Source organism: Lingula anatina, chromosome 1 (genome assembly GCF_051362555.1).
Source record: "Lingula anatina isolate TDL-2025a chromosome 1, LinAna3.0, whole genome shotgun sequence".
Classification (NCBI taxonomy): Eukaryota; Metazoa; Brachiopoda; class Lingulata; order Lingulida; family Lingulidae; genus Lingula; species Lingula anatina.
Genome location: NC_141767.1, coordinates 26,408,428 through 26,427,140, shown reverse-complemented (window position 1 = coordinate 26,427,140; position 18,713 = coordinate 26,408,428). Strand labels below are relative to the sequence as shown.

At 35.1% G+C, this 18,713-nt stretch overlaps 3 protein-coding genes across 10 annotated transcripts; 1 reads left to right on the top strand and 2 right to left on the bottom strand.

Moving 5' to 3' along the window:
• Window positions 1-63: 63 nt before the first annotated feature.
• Window positions 64-7,439, bottom strand: LOC106181938 (uncharacterized). 2 transcript variants are annotated; one of them, XM_087000279.1, is made up of 7 exons: window positions 7,314-7,439; window positions 5,147-6,844; window positions 4,707-4,888; window positions 4,275-4,422; window positions 3,827-4,022; window positions 3,406-3,559; window positions 64-3,226 (listed from the first exon to the last, which is right to left on the bottom strand). In XM_087000279.1, exons 1-7 carry the CDS (start codon window positions 7,369-7,371, stop codon window positions 3,077-3,079), a joined length of 2,586 nt encoding a protein of 861 aa, XP_086856405.1. In that variant the 5' UTR covers window positions 7,372-7,439; the 3' UTR covers window positions 64-3,076. The 2 variants fall into 2 exon arrangements, with proteins under 2 accessions (XP_086856405.1, XP_013421961.2); XM_013566507.2 differs by having other exon boundaries at window positions 3,406-3,566; window positions 3,834-4,022.
• Window positions 7,440-7,615: 176 nt separating this feature from the next.
• On the top strand, window positions 7,616-9,230 carry LOC106181990 (uncharacterized). Of its 7 annotated transcripts, none has more exons than XM_013566594.2 (3): window positions 7,616-7,728; window positions 8,411-8,609; window positions 8,835-9,230. In XM_013566594.2, exons 2-3 carry the CDS (start codon window positions 8,450-8,452, stop codon window positions 8,978-8,980), a joined length of 306 nt encoding a protein of 101 aa, XP_013422048.2. In that variant the 5' UTR covers window positions 7,616-7,728; window positions 8,411-8,449; the 3' UTR covers window positions 8,981-9,230. The 7 variants fall into 7 exon arrangements, with proteins under 7 accessions (XP_013422048.2, XP_013422049.2, XP_086866661.1 ...); XM_013566595.2 differs by having other exon boundaries at window positions 8,407-8,609; XM_087010535.1 differs by lacking the exon at window positions 7,616-7,728 and adding an exon at window positions 7,844-7,883 and having other exon boundaries at window positions 8,407-8,609.
• A 676-nt stretch (window positions 9,231-9,906) lies between these two features.
• Window positions 9,907-18,084, bottom strand: LOC106181989 (eukaryotic translation initiation factor 2-alpha kinase 3). The gene is made up of 17 exons (XM_013566593.2): window positions 17,830-18,084; window positions 17,119-17,248; window positions 16,565-16,762; window positions 15,701-15,834; window positions 15,079-15,197; window positions 14,787-14,914; window positions 14,413-14,566; window positions 13,951-14,190; window positions 13,696-13,840; window positions 13,419-13,524; window positions 13,091-13,224; window positions 12,792-12,914; window positions 12,469-12,612; window positions 11,498-12,245; window positions 11,019-11,183; window positions 10,657-10,821; window positions 9,907-10,409 (listed from the first exon to the last, which is right to left on the bottom strand). Exons 1-17 carry the CDS (start codon window positions 17,961-17,963, stop codon window positions 10,254-10,256), a joined length of 3,123 nt encoding a protein of 1,040 aa, XP_013422047.2. The 5' UTR covers window positions 17,964-18,084; the 3' UTR covers window positions 9,907-10,253.
• Between the last annotated feature and the right edge of the window lie 629 nt (window positions 18,085-18,713).

The following is an 18,713-nucleotide window of genomic DNA, read 5'->3' as shown; positions in this document are numbered from 1 at the left end:
CCATCACAAGCACAAGTACATGCTAGTACGTGCCAGAGTAGTGATAAATGTTATTATGAGAAATACAACGGTTTCCTGAAAGCTTTATTTCTTATATAACATTGATGACACAAATACCATCACAAACCGAAATTGTTAAATGATATTGGACAGCAAAGCTGGCAAATATTCTGACACCAAACTGCAAAAACATTGCAACAATATCAAGTAGTCACCACAATTTTTGATCATGTACTGTTAACAATGGACATTCAGAAAATGTTACTGGTGCAGGGCTTCAGGTTCATGGGAGTTCAAAATTATACCTTGGTTATGGCAACATTTGAACTTGACCTGCATTTAAGGGCGTATTCCCAGAGCTTTTAGATCGATCTATCCACGCGGGGAGTCTCACTAGATTACTGTCAGATTATCCGGCTTAAATGTCCATCCCGCCTACTACAAGCTGTAAGGGGGTAATTAACTTCGTGATAGTTATTTAGCGCGAACCCCCAGGGAGTTAGGTCAATCTAAAGTAGATTGATCTAATCTCTGGGAATGGGGTTTAAGTGCCATGATTTGTTGAAGTTAGCTTGAGCACCAGTCTCACTTTTCTATTAATTGCATTTAAAGAACATGGCGACAATAACGACACGGTTGATGGCTTTATGTACAGACACACCGTGTCTGTGCATAACATGTATTCAAATCAAACATAATCCATTTGGATGTCAATCTGTTATCATATCTTCCCTCATTGGATATGCTTCTAAGGATTATTTGTCTACAGAGTTTTACTTTGTTGATTTAAGTAACTTATTAATTAACCAACAACAAGCTACAAAGAAACTACTCGAGTTCAACAATTTTGTTAGTCACTAGTCAATCTGTTGAGAAAATGAACATTAAATGAAAACTTAATGGGCCTTTCTCCACCCCAATTTCCAGCCATTTTTGTCCTACAAGTGATATTCATCCATCAAATTTGATCGACTAGAAGAGTAAAGACAACTACTCATTTCTTTATTTCAAGTGGAAGAGGTTCATGGCAAGTACTTTTCTTTTTTTAGTTTTTTTTTAAAAGATCTTGTCCTTCATACATTTTGTCTCTGATTTTTTATTTCTGCACATTTTAGTAAGACCCACTTTAACAACTGCTGCTCCAGAAGGGTACAGTGAGTTATGTGCCCCCCTTGCTTTGGAAGTACTAGTGCAAACTTCTCCCTTAAGTCAACAAGTGAAATCAGATGAAATCGAGCAGTTTTTTTTAAACCTAATGCCCTATATGTTACAGTTACAGATAACAACTGTTCAACTGTACATTGTAAACAACTCATAGACATATTATAAATTCTATTTTACCACCAAAACGGCAGTTATCGCAACAATTCTGGAATTTGTGCTTGCCATCACATCATGTGACCTCCATAAATGGCTACACTTTGTAATAATCTCTTAAGAGAATATTACAAAAAACCAAACTCTTTAGAAAAAAAAAAAACAGGGACTTATTTTGAATGTTGGAATGGATTCATTTATCATTGGTAAGAACGGGAAAATTGTCCTTTAACCCAGGAAAATCCATTTTTTGGCCAAAATGAACAGTGGTTATCCCTTTAAATTGTCTTTGTCTACTGCTTTATATTTGCATAACCTTACTCGCCAAAAACCTGGATCCCCCAGTGCCTTAATAATAATAATAATAATAATAATTAGTATTATTATTATCATTATTATAAAAATGATAATGATAAGAAAGGGTAAATATAAAACTGAAATGAATAAACATACTTATGCTGAGTTTCAAAAGTATACTAGTAAAATGTACTAGATGGTTAAAAAAACTTCAGATTTTAAAATATCAAAAATTATGCACAAGCATTGAATGATATTTAACACATGCATGCTAAATTGCAGCAAAATTTTGTCTACATAGCTTTTGTACTATTCCAGTGATGATTAATGCAAAAAATTTACTTCATTTCGTAAGTGCACTTTTAGAGTGCATTCCCATAGATTTTCAGATTGATCTATCCCCATGGGGAGTCTCACTAGATTGTTGTCAGCCTGACCGGCTTAAATGTCTGTCCCGCATACTAAAAGCTGTAAGGGGGTAATTAACTTTTGGGCACTCGGCTCTCGGAACCTGACAGCAATTTAGCGTGAACCCTCAAGGAGTAAGGTTGATCCAGATAGATCGATCTAAATCTATGGGAACCCAGTCTTAGAGAACCATTTTTGTACCTAGTAGCATAGTGTTATCAGACATGGGGAAACTGCCTGTCCGACAGTTCATTACTACTTGAGCAGCCAGAGGACATGCAAGATTTTTGATATCACAGGTCCTCTGGACTGGCATGTTTATGTGAAAATGCAATACAGAATATTAAATCATATGTAAACATAGACCAACAAAAACAAAATATGATAATGACTTCATCTTTTCAATGGGGAAAATTGTGAATTTTACAGAAACTTTTTTTTTTGTGACAAATCCAAAAGTTAGAACATTCCCATTGAAAGTTGGCAACAAAACTGAAAAACAGGCTGCCTTATAGTTCCTTTTTATATGGTGAAATCACAATTGCTACAAAGACATATATCTTTAATGCTTACAAAACAATGTATCTGAAAAACTGATAATTTTCCCCCACTGAAAAGATCGGAGTTATTACTGTACTTAGTTCAGACCAGCAGAGAATTGGGAAGACCTGCAGACTACTTGTGGTGCAGGTGCTCCAGACACTAAATATCACCAAAGTTTTCCCCACATCTGTGTTATTTACAAGTTTTCATATTGAAACTTTTGTCTTTGAGCCAATGCTATGTATGTTTATTAGTAGTTTCAGTGTTTTATATTTTAGCATGTTCTACAAATGATTTTTGAAAATTTAAAACCTGAAGTTTATGTTTTTTCCTTTTCACATAATGAATATTGTCATGTTTCTTTTTATTTTCGCTTTCAAGTTTTCTTTTTGGTCTACCTGTCTACCTTTGTGGCCAAGTCCACATTTTTTTAGTTCTTTTCCTGAGAAACAGAAGAAAAAATCTCACTCATCATGGGAAGTTTTGGGCAAATGAGGTTCATCTATCCTATTCAACAGTGCAGTTTGTAAACTTTCACACAATGTTCCAGAAAATTAACTATCACCAAATGGCCATCTTCAGTGAGATGAAGGTCAGATGGTCTGCAAATTGGCTCAGACAGCTCTAACAAACACTGGAAAGTCCCGTCTGGATAGAAAACCTGTAAAAGTAAAATGACTCTTTGCACAAAATATTTCAAGGTAGCAGTTGAACAAACTGTGAACTATAAAATTTCACAGAAAATTGAATTCATACATCCTGAAAATGAGATGATTTAAAATTTCTTCGGCATTTTAAACCTAACAAAGTATGCTAGTTCCCACTTCCTGTAGGGTTTACCTGAACTCGATCATTTTTGCTATCAGCAACAACTATATTGCCAAATGCATCAATGCCGACTCCTGATGGTTCATTAAACTCCCCTGGACGACGTCCAAATCCTCCAAACTCTTTTACAACTTGGCCACCTTGCTGTTTAACTATGTACATGTGACTTCGACCTATTGAAACCAATAATTACAAAATTTGAAGTTATTCTATTTGTCACTGTTACCACAGGCATTCCATCCACAAAACTATCCATTACGTACGTTTTCTTCAGTCAATCGGTTCATTAACTTAAAGAGAAAATAAAGCAAATGCCATCATAAGCTGACAAAAAATTCTAATAACTTTATTTGATTTTTCATATTTTCAATATCCTCTGCCTTACTGAAACAAGGTTTAACACACACAATTCTACTTTCCCCATTTTACAAACATCTTACCTAAATCACTGACCACCACAATGTCATCATAACAATCCATAAATCGACACTTGGAGCCATGCACACCAGCCAGTACAGGCACAGCTATCTTCCTCATCCACCGGCCATCCTGAGTAAAGACCACCAGACTGGGCTCCTGCCTGCATGTGTCCATGACTATGAGATGGCCAAACTGGTTCAGTGCCATTCCTGTAGAAGAGTAAGGTATTTTGAATATCTGCCTCTTTTAACAGTACTGAATTAGTCAGATAACAAGGAAATATTATCTTGAGATCATCAATGAAGTGATTAGAATCATCAAATTTATTTTTCTTTAAAATATTTTTGACAGAAATTTATAAGGTTCAACATAATAATCAAAAACAAATCAGTACTGACAAAAACAGGACTGCCAACAACAGATTCTATAAGCATGTTCCCACTCAAGAAAATGCCACTCACCATATGGAGCATTCAGATCTCCTTTGCCAAAGGATCTCAATAAGTTCCCATGTAAGTCATACACCTGCAACATACGGCTGTCTTTCACAAACAACTCTCCCTGGTCATTCACTACCACTGCTGAGGGCCGACTGAATACATTGTTTTGCTAAAACAAAATAAATAAATAATAATAATAACAACATTATATATATATAAATTTTTTTTTTATTTATTCATATAGAAAGTTTTTTTTTGTTTCTATAAACCATAAGCTGGGTTGTTAAAGCTTGGTACAAGCATCTCTGCACACTGTTCATAAGCGAAAAGTTCACATTAGATAAGTTGATAATAGAGTACATCAAATACCATACAATTTGTCCAACATTTTTTAAAGACTCGCTGTAAGAATTCTGTCAATATGTTCTCCTTTTCCACCTCAGATATATTTACCTTTGAACCAATGGTCAACATATGTTCTCCATTTCTGTCAAAGATTTTGACCATGTCATTCCCATGGTCTGCCACAACAAAGTGTCCTTCTTTAGTAGTTGTCACTCCAATCGGGAAGAACAAATGATCCTTCAATTCTTTCCCCTTGTGACCAAATTTTAAAACCAACTCTGCCTTCAGGGCTGAAAATAACGAAAAATCATGACTTTAAGTTCACCAGGCCCATAGTGAAGTGACACACTGCACAGCTGGGACTCCTCATGCCCTGTTCTACATTCAGCAAATTTACATCCATTACCATTTCTTTCATTAATGTGTTAATTTATGTTACTTTTTCTGTAATGTATGCATTTCTTGTGATTCAATATCTCTTTGATGTGAAAAATTGCAAAAATTAAATAAATAAATAAATAAAATACTTTTTATAAGAAGAATCTCACCTTTTCCAGGGCAATCAATTCTGTGTTGCTCAATTACTGATTTAACCATTTCTTTTTCAAAAGAAAAATTACTGTTGTCTTTTTCTTCAGTAGAGCTTTTTTCCTCACAATGAGATATATTTTCTTCAATTTTAACAGGTAAGCATACAGTCTTTTCTTCACTTTCATCAGCACTGGACGCATTGACTGGGACCTCAACATCCTCATGTGAATCTGGAGGAGATTCTTTGGCCAAACTCAATAAAATGTCTTCCCTTTTTGGTTTTACATCATCAGGCACCTCATTTTTCTTCACTGGTTCTTCATTGGATTCAGTGGACAGTCCCACATCAGCAAAGGCTACCTTTTTATCTTTTAGAGGGCTATCAGTCACACTATCTTCACTATTCATTACTGCACCCTCTGGTTCACTCTTGCAGAAAACTGGTTTCCTCAATGGTTTTCTCAAAGCTGGCTTATTACCAACAGTGGGCATTCTAAATTTCTTCAGATCATCCCAGGTGATGGTAACAGTTTTATTAGCTTCAGTTTGGGCCTTCGTAGCTATGCTTGCTGTGGCACCTTCATCTGTTGTTTTGCTTGGTGTTGGATCTCTGACCCAATCTTCATTGTGCTCCATCTTCAAATTAGCCAAGCCATCCCCAGCACCAGAGAAGCAAGGGACAGCAAATGAAGCATCAAACTTTGGTGTTTTCAACTTAGCTGCTTCTTTATCCTTAGGAATGGCGTCTTCTTCACCTGTTATGTGTCTTGTGATAGCCAACAGCCCACTGCTAGCCACCCTTGGCCTGGACTTTCCATTCCACTGTGATCGACTCTTTATAGGGCTCTTTTTCACTACACCAGGCATCTCATATTCTGATGTTGCAGTTTCAAGAACAACCATCTTAAATGGACTTCCTTTTATTGCCTGACCATAAACCTGTACATGGATCTGATATGTACCACTCATTTGAGGTTGAAATGAAAGTGTTATGACAGCTGCACTGTCATCCAGTTTGAATTCTCCTCTGGTTTCTTCTGTTGGCACCTTTGAGCCATGGGGTGCCAATTGCCCTGACAAATAGCGCAGGCTGGCAGTATCTGGTTCTAAACCATCAGGCAGGTACAACTTAAAGGTAACCAAAGAACCAGCAGGCCTAACATAGAAATCTCCATTTTCTGGTGGTGATAACATCAAAGTATCTGGATTTATAGAACTACATTTTATGTAGCCCATATCAGATTTCTTCAGACCTGAAGGAAGAGGTACAAATTCCAAAGTGCTCCATGAAGAAGTGTTCCAATGCTCCAAGTTTTCTTTTTCTGTGGCCTTCAGCATGTTTTTCAATTTTTCACATAATGCTTTGTACTGCTCTTTGAGCTCCTTTTCTTTTCCGGCCAAAAGGAACTCTTCTATCTTTGGGCAGGTGTTGTTCACCTCTTCTACTCTTTTGACATAAAGGTCTGACAGGCCCTGTAATTTTTCTTCTTTGGCAGCACACTCATTTTCCAATTCTACCTCCAGCTCTGTTTGCAATTGGGCAAGTTTAGCTGTCATAGCCTGGAGACAAGAACGGATGGCACTCTTCCCAATGTCTCTCTTCATATAAAGAAGAGTGTGCATAGCATGTAGCTTTTTCAAGTTACTTTGAATTGTATGCACTGAACCATACACCTCAGTTAAAAGTGCTGTAACCTTCTCTCGTTCATCCATACCTGGAGTAACAGAAAAACAAATTTTTCGAAATCTAATATTATCACAGTGCACATAACTTGAGGAAAGTGGGTAATGAAATTTTAAGCGTGTGTGTGCGTGTGTGTGTGGAGGGGGGGGGGGGTAACGTTTTCATTTCTTCTTGCTTGCTTTGACCTTCGTGATAAAATTCTGGTTACACCTTATGCTAATGCAACATCAAATTCACCGAATGGAACATGCAATTTAGAAAAATACTGTTAAAGAAAAGAGGTACACATTAAATTATTTGTTCATCATTTTTCTTTAAGTAAACTAAACTCTATATATCCCTGCATTTAGACTCTAGAGAAAATGGCGTTTCAATTTCATCTTGCAGGCTTCAACAGTGCAGGGCTATTTCATTCTAATTTGTCTCACCAAATCTGTCAATTTTTTCATCCTAAGGACGTAACTATTATAATAACTGTGAAAGGAATATGTGAAAGAAACCTTTTTCATCCCCTTGGCTGAACGTGCTTCTTATGGAACAAACAGCGTGGGAATCCATGCTGAAAACGAGAAGTCTTTCCCCGCTCTTTTCGGCAGTCTCCGTTTTACAGCCTCTTTTTGGACACTTTTATGGATCACAGAGAACGACAAAAGATTTTAAATTATTAGTTGTAGAACGAAATATTTCATAGTGTCTAGCCGAATGAAAAGATTTTATATGTTTATATATACATATATATATATATATATATATATATATATATATACTACTGTTATATTACTGTAAGATACTAAAGCGTTGTCGTAAATTTGTTGGTCTAGCATTACCCGTGCACGTCATATGCAGACGAGTTCACGAATGTCACTGGAATGTAGCTCGTGTTTCATTAAAAATATTTTAGCAATATTTTTAAAGGTAAGCTTTGGTTAATTAGTTTGTATCGTCATATCTGGATTGTGAATTAAAGTATTTTGTCCTTTTGCAGTCATTAAAATTGGTTCCGGTCAAGTGCTCGCCAAGTGAAGCATCGCGCGTCTTTTACTACTACTGCTACCAGTACACATCTAATAGTAATTCTGTAATACTAGTAATACGTTTAAAAATGAAATGTAAATCTACTACTAGCAGTTTTTGCATTTAGTAACAGTTAATTGTCTTCACGTACCGTAAAAAGTCTTTATTCCCTACTTCTTGTCTACGGATATCAGTTATATGAACGAATTAAAAAGTCCGAAATTCCATTTTTAAAATTCTATTCCACTGATATTTATGTTTTTATAATCACCATAAAAATGCGACCGTTGGAGCCCTGCTGCACTAACGCCGGCAAGGGCTCGTACTGGCAGTAACACGCCAGTACGTCATCAGTAACATCAGTATTTACGCGCTAGGCTGTCATTTTAAGATGAGTTTAGTATTCTAAAGGGTGTAAACTTGTTCTTTTTATTTTACGTTTATTAATCGATCAATAAAAGGTGACAGCCGGGCGTGAGTATAAAAATTTATGAATCAAGAATGTTTCAGTCCTTATTTTACCAAAATTAACAAACCTGGTAAATTGTATTATGATATTATATATGTCATATATCCAAGTCAGGCTAGGATTCCAATAAAGAGTCAGAGCTGAGTGTCAGTGATGACAAGTGAGACGGATCCTGCAGCCATGATGGCCAACAAGTGCAAGGCTGATGGGGCTTCGATGCAAACAGAATACAATCACCAACAACAAATGGCAGTCCTTAAAGACATTGATAAACAACTGAATGAGCAGAAAGCCAACTTAATAAAAAGCAGTAGTAGGTAGAATTTCTGTTTTCAGAGTTTTCATATTAATACAGTGTACATAACAACAGTAGGTGAAAGGCACAAACATAGATCTGGTTCTCCATGATTACTATTGAGATTGGACAACTTTTGAAGCAAGCCAGGTTTTGGTACTTGTCAGATTCATAGAATTTCATTTCTGATGGGTAAATGCATATTCAAAAAAACTAAGGAGAATATATTTCATTTTGCTTCAGTTCATGCTCACATGATGTATGTTGACTTTACCACCCAGTTCAGTCCCCAGACACTGCAGTCCGTTTACAATGCTGTAGAGTCTGCCAGCAACTGTAAGGAAGCCATCACCAGCCATGGCACCAAGGAAGACAGTAGCCAGTTTTGAATATATATGAACTCATTTAATAACCACAAGAACAATTACAGCTTATATGAACCTTGAAACCTATGTTAGTATTAATCAGCTTAAGAAGTATAGCAATAAATTGAAACTGCTTTAGATTTGTTTTTTTGTATTAGAATGAAATATGATATACATTTTGTGCAAAAGACTGTAATTCAACAACTTGAGAGAAAATGAACCAAAAAATAATTTATTGAGGAATAAATTCTGTCAGCTTTAATTTGTCACACTGTATGAGTTGATGTGGTATTATTTCTGATCCCATTTTTCTGATATATCCATGAAATCCCACTTGATTAACTGATAATGTCCATTGTGCGCCCCCCCCCCCTTTTCTCGAATTTTCAGGAGTTGGACATTGCATAAAAAAGTCAAAAGAATTTTGCTGTTGATAAAGATAAATATGAGAAAATCTGTTCACCCATCCATAATCCTGCCTGGATAAGTGGCTCTACCAAGTTTTAGTATCCATCATTCCTGCCATAGGTGTCAGTGTTATTTCTCCCTTTCTTGAACAACTTCTAGTTTGGCTCCAGCATACTCAGTAAACAGAAAAGCCCATGTAACAAACTGGGGTTTAAGTATCAAGTTGATTATACTATTAAAGTAATGGTGATAAGTCTTAATTTACGCCTTTGCATATATTCACTTTTAAGAAAGTGCTTGATATAATATGTTGAAGGAGTTCAAGTCCTATGAAATAAAGCAGCCAAATTTTAATGGCACAGAGTATTTTTTCCATTTTATGCCAAATCACACACTTTTCTGTGTTTAAAATAAAGTACATAGTTTTCATGAAAGGACACTGAGCTATTTCAGCTGACAGCTCATATTCTTTTGTCAAAATCTACAGTTCTTTGTTATTGTCCAATAAACAATGTAAGACTAATGATATACAAACGGGCAAATGCCATGTTGTACATACGCATTTATTTCAAATAAAACATGTATAATACTGCAACAATGTATTTGTTCCTTACTTAAGATATTTTAGTGAAAATAAATTTGTGAATAATGAAAATGAATAATCTCCAACATGTAATTACAATGAGGTTGCACGTAACTAAATTGTGCATTTTTATCACAGCTTTTTTTTCCATTTTTTGGTCATGGGGATGACAGCAATGCCAATATTCAAAATGAAAACATGATTCAAATATTTTTACTTTAACCAGAGGTTATAATGTGCCAAGTTCAATGTGTATACTGCCAATCTTACAGTTCTGTCAAACGTGTGTAACACATGCAAGATAATTCAGCTACTTGATGTAGATATAGTGCGAGATCGGTTTCTTTTGAGTTGGTTGTGCATGGTTTGCTCAAAATTTTTCATCAGTGGACTTTCAAGTATTTCTGTAACTTCAGGCCTTTCTTCTGGTTTGGGCATTAAAAGCCACTTGACAAACTGGCACTGAAAAAAATTGTTTAAAAAATTAAAGATATTGTTGCATTCCATTATCTCAACACTTAACTGCACAAGAAAATAGCTTCATATAAAAGCAAGTATAATCTTCATTAAATAAATGACACGCTCTCTGACTCTACTCTTGACTCACGTTTTTTTTTCATAGTCAATGAAATGCAACTATTTAGAGAGTTTTATCATTCAAAAAACCACTATTTAACCAATTTTTTTTTTTAATTTTGGACATCCTTACCTCCTCTCTGAGTTCCCTGCTAAATCTCTCAGGAAAATTCAATTGCCTGATATTTTGTAGGGTAACAACTCTTTCCATCTGTGTTGAGAATGGGTAGAACAGTTCAAAGAAAATCAGACCCATGGCATAAATGTCAACTTTGTGACTATAACTTTTCCCAGCAATCTAAAAAAAAATACAATAAAATATGATCTTCAACAAAAAAGTCTGTCATCAGAAAGTTCAGATTATTTCTATAGTTGTGCCAAAATGATAGAATGATCGAAATTGATTTTTTATCAGTCATCACTACATTTTGTTTTGGGGCAGTGGGTATCAAGCTGATACAGCATCATTCATGGAGAAGTTTCAGTTTTGATTACCTGCTCTGGGCTCATGTACAAAGTGGTCCCAACTTGGTTTGTGTGTTTGCCTTGTTCATCTTCTTCATTGTCAACTAGGGTATCTGTGTATTCCGCCATTGCTGTGACTAGACCAAAATCTCCTACTTTGATAGTACCATCCAGTGAAAAGAAAATGTTTGAGGGCTGAAAAAATATTGAAAAATGGGTGAGATCAAATCCCATCTGTTAGACTTGATATGATTGTGATTAAATTGCATTCATTATTAAGTTGCTTATAAATATTTTGAACAATCTGAAAATGAAATCCTGCAAAAAGACCCATGACCACTACAAAATCAATCAATCAAGAATTTAGTGATGAATTTCACAATTTGTTTTGCCTTTTTGCCTATACGTAATGCAGTTTTATCTGGGTGGGTGATTCTATCTACATTTTATTACCAAACAATCATTTTTTCTTTATTTGATACTTGGGTTTATTAAGCACTTGTGCTCACCTTGAGATCTCTGTGCATCAGTCCCATGCCGTGAACATACTCCACTGCATCAACTATTTGCACAAAAATGCGCATCAGCTCAGCGTGATTCCTATTGAGCGTGTTGGAATTTAGCCAGTCCTTGAGTGTCTCCTTTTTGCAAAGCTGCATCTGTATGTACAAATACATTTTTGGAAGACTAGAATCCTTTCTTTTTTCAGTTCTGCTTGGTTTGGAAGAATGCAGAGTAAATGAACTAGAAATTGGAGAATGTGACTCTTTAGATACAATTACATTTCTTAACTGTCCACTTTCAGAGTTTGTGTAATCACAGCTACTAGTCTCTGCACAAAAAACGGAATCACTGTTGCTTTTTTCTTCACATCCAGAATCCTCAAAAACAATGTTAAGAGAATCATTCGAATTATCAAAATCCACATTCTCAACATCCAGCTGTTTTTCTTGATACACTTGAAAAGGTACATCCTGCAATCCTGCCTCCAAGTTGTCCAGGATGTCATTTTCAGAGTCTGAATCTGATGTGTCTAAGTCAAAGTCTACAGAAGTCTTTGTGTGAAAATGTGGCATTGTATGTGGGGTTCCAACTACACTAAAGGATCCACTCTCATCATTATCTATATCTTCCTTATGTGGTACAAATCCTAGACTTCTACTGCTTCCAATGGGGCAGTCAACTGGACTAGATGTCTTCAATAAGTCTTTTTTATAAGTCCCACTGTAAGGTGTTTGAGATATAGTAGTGGTGTCACTAAAAAGAAAAGATAAAAATTGTCAGACAGTTCATCAATATCTAAACATAAAATCCAAAAGTGAGACAATAAAAAGACATTGGTTCACTTATACAATCTTTCTTGTACATTTAAAATTGGGTTGGTTTAACATATGTCATCTACATGATAAAAAAAGGCACAAATGAAAAACTGATAAAACTGATGAGTAATTTATCACTTACTACTTGTACCTATACTCACCTGTCAAGCAACCCAACATCTCGCTCTTCTTGCCAGCCAGGAGGTGGGCTTTCTAACCAGGCTTGAAAATATCTGACTATACCGCCATGATCTAGCTTGGCAAGTGCTTTAACTTCTCTCATAACCTTTTCCTTTGCATCCGTACTAAAAAACAATCACATCTTGGTAATGACTTTCAATTAATGTGTGTTGTATATCTAAGAATACTGATTAAAGAAATAAATTTGAATTGCTATCAACCTAAAGACAATTCTATCTTTGAAAGCCAGTTTCAAAAATAATGGCAAAACTGCTATTGTATTATCTTTTAAAAATATACAAACCTATTTGGCAAGGATATTCTCTTGATGGCATAATGGTTATCATCCACTTTATTTTTGGTTTCAAATACAACTCCAAAGCCACCCTTCCCTAGACATGCCAGCTGATCAAAGTCAGAGTAAAACCTGGAAAAAATCAACAGTAAACTGTTAAACCTTAATGGCAAACATCACATGGTTAATATATCCATATCATCAAATTATTACATGTGAAATATTCCTTCAAATAATGGAAGGTGGCAGCTATAACATCACTAAAATATCATAATTATTACAAAATTATATTTTATATTCAATTTTACCTGGAGACAAATGGCCCCTGAGTAGCTGAAAGTCCTTTATCCCCAACCACACTCTCATTGCTGTCTTGTCTGTCAAGACTTTCTTGCAAAGACCCAGAAGATTTGCTGCCTTCTTTCTTCAGTTTTTCATTCATCTGTATAGGAAGCAAAGAATTCACAGCACAAATGTAAGATGATGAGATGTGGGATGAGGACTGTGATAAGTTATTAGACATGTTCAACAAAAGAATCTAATCAGAATCTCAAATACAAGTGAGTGCTGATCACAATTAAGCTTTCTGTTTCACATTTCATTATTTCTTTTCCCTACTTAAGCACAAATATTTACCTGTTCATCTTTCAGATTCTCCAACATTATGCTTCTCACTACATACTTGGTAATGAATAAATGGAATAAAACTGCTGTCAAAATACTAATTGCTGCCACCTCTTTCCTGCAAACAATGTTTGATATCAATTTGGTTACAATGTTAAAGAAAACAATGGATCACATAAGTAGAGATGTTTCATTACTCTGACATTTTCTCTATAGTGGCCTTCACAACTTCATAAACAATAACCTTTAAAGAAAATTTGATTTAAAAAGTGAGAGCCAAGGTACACACCACCAGTTCCACAATGACACTGTAAAACTGCCGTCATATTCTCCTGTGCTGGATAAATTGGTTAGGTTCAGAAAATCCAGCTGCCTTTTAAGAGGATCTGGCATTGGTGCTGTGGTCCCATCACTGTATAGGAAATATCCATTATCTGAAATGATGAAGCATAATTGACTGACAGTTCACTGGCAAAAGCATTATTCCCAATAATATGTTACTTACGAGTTTCATTGCAAAAACACATTCTGTAAAACAACTTACCATATGGATATCCCTGATGCCAAACACTAACAGCCTGAACTTCTGTCTCCGCATTTTGGTCCCTTCCATGGAAATCCAGAAGTGGTGTGTTGGCCTCATCATTTATGTTTATGACAGGAGTTCTTGAGGGGGATGTTGCAATCAAAGGCCTCCACCTCAATTTTGGCATGTTTTGACCATATGTACCAAATACTGTAGTTTTGACAGATGGCTGAACATACAGTTGGTTCTGGTGCATGCCTAAATAAAAATTAAATAAAAATTGAAAATTAAATGTTTTCAGTATTGCTGAAAACTAAACAAATCACACTTAAGTAGAATCATTTAAGTGACCACCAATAAATGATTCAGATATCATATTGCATAATAATTAAATAATAAGTTTTGAAGATATATTACTACTGCCCTGTTCTAATTATAAATCTTTTTTCCAATATCTATAAAACTGAATGATAAACATACCTAAATACATCACAGGTGCAGGTGGTAGTGGTTCCATATCTATCTTATTGTCTGATATTCGAAAGTCTTGACTATTTCTGTCACCATCCAAAACATCTATTTGTTCTAGATGATTGCCTTTAAGAGTCCAAGCACTGGCTATGGGACTTTCAAACTGAAACAGATTTACATATATATACATCATAATTAAATATGATTCCTTATATAGATAAGTCTAAGTGTGTGACAGGTACATAGACACAAAATTTTATTTTCATTCAACACAGTGCATTACATATAAAAATCTACATCATCTCAATTCATATTAACAATGAGATTGTTTTCTGAAGTGCTAAACATTTACATAGTGCCAGCTGTCTAACAGGATGCCATACCTTGTGTTGCCATAAAACATTGGAAGGATTATCTTTGTCGACAGCCACTATCAATCCACTAGGTAGAACTATAAAGGATGGTGTTGGATTTTTTACTCGTTCTGTTGCAACATCCGGAATCTCTTCGCCTGTTTAACAGAGATTGTAAGCACATTTTTAACAGTCAATGCACAATACAAATACAATCAATTTTCTAATTTTACATGCATCTAACAGGGGGGCCTAGAAATAGTCTTATGAGAGTGCACTTTTATCCAAAAGCACTTAAGAATACAAGGAAAGATGACACTACCTGTAACAGAGCATGTAGTTATTGTGACATCATCATCATCATCTTCATCTAATGAAGAAACACCAGGCTGGATACCTTCCAAGAACTCCAACTCATGTTGACCTACACTAAAATTCCATCTGAAAAGCAGACAAAATATTTGATGCATAGAAAAAACAGCCAAGCTATCATCTGACATTGCTGTAATGCAATGTGATCAACCACATGGCATTTAGAACAGCGCCTAGAAAAATTAAGGGAAATATTTAGAAGCACCCTTAGTAGTAAAATAAACTGAGCTTTATCCTATATGTAGATAATAAAAAAGCAACATATGTTTAATGAGAATCACAGTAACAACTGTACCCAGAGAGTGCAGACCTCTGCCAAGACAAATAATTAACTAATAATTAACCATTAAGTAATTTATGGATCACTTATAAAAAAATCGAATAACTTTCAAGTTTGCCCATTTCAGACCTATTAAGAAAAATTTGTCAAAATCCATCCATAAATTTTTGCATAATGTTGCTAATATACAAACTGTAAACTAACAGAACCAAACACATAAACACCCTTGGCAGAGGGAAAGATAAAGGCTGATCATCAAGAAGTCCACATGTGCATTATCACTAACACTCACTTTTCATATCCCGTTTTACTGTCCACTGCCCGCACTGTTTGTGTATTTCTTCTAACAACCATGATATCATCCTTTTCTGTGACAGCATCTTCTCCACAAACCTCACATCCTGCTGGACTACACAAATACCGAACCTGGTATAAAAAATTACAATTACTATAATTGGTTCTTGAAATGCAAAATTATAAGCTAATCTAGATGTGAAAGCTACTAAATCTGTAGAAATACCAATGGTCACAATTAAAAAGCTGGCAGTTCACAGAAAATAAGAGTTGTGTATTTCAATTCATAGTTTTTAAGTACAGACTCATAATTATATTTAAAAACATGCAGCAAAGATGTCAAATAGACCGAACAAAAAAAAGCAGTGATATAAAAATAATTAAAAAAAAAACACTGAAATTGAAAAAAAAAAGTTTTTTTTCTAATTTTGATGCAATATTACAAATTACCACCAATTTTTTATTATGTACTATTGTTACTATGGACGTTTGAATAGCTAAACTAGCAAATGGCTTCATACCATAGGAACTGAAATTACACATGAAAAATGCCAATTTATGAAAAATGTAATATTCCCCCAAACCTTCATTATTTTTGGAAAATAATCCGATCAGGCTGGTTTTGAAACATGGAATGCATGTAAGTTTGAGAAAATAAGTAGGACAGTTTACATTTTATGGTATCTATGATGACAGTGCACAAAATGCATTTTATGTTTTTTTTTTTTTTTTTTTTTTGGTGATGGCTATATGACGTGACACAAAGTGTGACAACCTCTTCTAAAAAATTGCATGAATAAAAATAAATAGCTGCAAGCAAAGTGAGAGATCAACATAACAATAATTCCATCACAAAGCCTACCTTCCCTGTCTTTGCATCAATTCCATAAGTTCTAGTTTCCTTCCCTCCTACAACCATAGAATTGTCAGATAATTTGAAAGAAGAACTGAGCAAGGAGTCTGCACTAAATGGAACAGATTCAATGCTTTCACCATCAAACTGGTATAGCTTGCCATCTAGTGAAGGGATTAGCTTGATGGGGATTCCATCTCTTTGAATCTGAAATATGAACAAATAATAATCCTATCAATATAAAATATTTAAACTGAACATTTTTATTTTATTTATTCATTTGTTTATTATTATCGTTATTCATTAGATCCTTTTTATTTTTTCCATATTCTAGATCCATAAGCCAATGCTAGCAAAATGGATTAGTAAATCAAACCAATGTTGACTTGTGACAAGGAGTTAAACTTTCTTTCCAATCTGCATCAGTTGGATTATTGCAGAATAATTCAAAGGTGAGGGGAACACAGTAAAATCAATGGCCAATTGAATCTTTACAACTATCATGAAATAAATATATTCAGGCCTTGTTAGATTTAGAAGAAAAATAAAGAACCGTACCATACCTCAAGTTTGCTAATACTAGAGGAAAGCAATGGTTTTGGTCCAGCATTTAAACCCCATTCTGGCTTTCCATGTTCATTAACATTCAGTGCTGAGATTCTGCCATCTAGGGTGCTTACAAGCATAAGAAACCTATGCAATAGGAAATTATAACAAACTTATTTTCTGACATATTAATGGTCATGTTTATGCATTCTTGATTTTTGCATATATCATATCTTGCTTTTTTACATACATTGCCAAAATCATTAAGTATACAGAGAAAATGATTGCAAACAATTATTTTCACAATAATTTATATCCTGAAAAAATCACCAAAACGTTACTTCCAATTGGCTGGCTGGTACCCTTATAGTATACATGTTGTATGTACTGGTACTAGTAAACTACTAGCAATTATAAGCAAATCGAGCCAAATCATTCTTCCATGTGTTATCACCAATATGAGTCTGGTTGCAAAATGCACACAAAGGGACAAGCATGCAACTCTAATACATTTTCAGCATCCATGTAATGTGAAAATAAAGTTTTTAAATATAAACTTTTCTTCAATGTTTCAGACATCAATCTTGCGAATTGCTTTCAGAAATGTCTCTCACACAAAACAATACATCCAGAAAATTATATCAATTAAAATATGCTTGTCTGCTGTCGACTTAAATAATTATTTTGGATATATTGAAAAGGAGATATTGTCAACAAAAAGCACTTGCCTTTTCCCAGAGCTAAGCTTCGAGCACACAGGTAATTCGACGCTATCACTGCTGTTGACGGCAGTCAAAAATGCCAGTGACGCCAGCAAACTACACCATCGAAGATCGGACGCCCGGTTCTTTTTCCTCCCCATAAGAATCTAAATGAATCATCTGTAAGGGTGCTAACTTAGCCAAAACATCACTTTCACCAGACCTATCTTCACGAAATCAGTGTTTACCTCACCATGTCAGGTGACTGAAATAATGCCATTTGATTGGTTTACTTGACTGGTGGACGTGTCCTTCCGTTTATGTATTGCCTACCAGAGTGCAGCACTTTATGCAAGATAAACACAATCCGTAATTTGACAAAGGTTTAGGAAAAGAATTTCATTGGAATATGCCCGTTATGGGCTACCCTTTGGATGTAGATATAAATGGACCACATTTTTTATTGAAGGGTTTTGTGGGATATGAATAAAAGGCACAAATGCAGACAAACTTTGTGCAATAGGCAAATACTTCAGGACGTAAAGCAGACAGGAACCAAATACTAACTCAGAAAACTAAAATACACTTCCTTTTATATCCTCGCAATGTTACTCCCAATGGGTAATAATTTTGAACTTTAATACCTTAATGTCAATACTAAGACCCAAAAGTGCCCTATTTTATTGTCATTAAAATTGGTGAGGGGTAATAATTAACAGTGCAGTATCTATGTGGTGGCACATCTATGCAGGAAATATCACAACTTTGACCCCATTCCCAGAGATTAGATCGATCCAATTAGATCGAAATAACTCCCTGGGGGTTCACGCTAAATAGCCGTCAGCCGAGTGGGCACGGAAGTTAATTACCCCCTTACAGCTTGTATACAGTAGGCGGGACAGACATTTAAA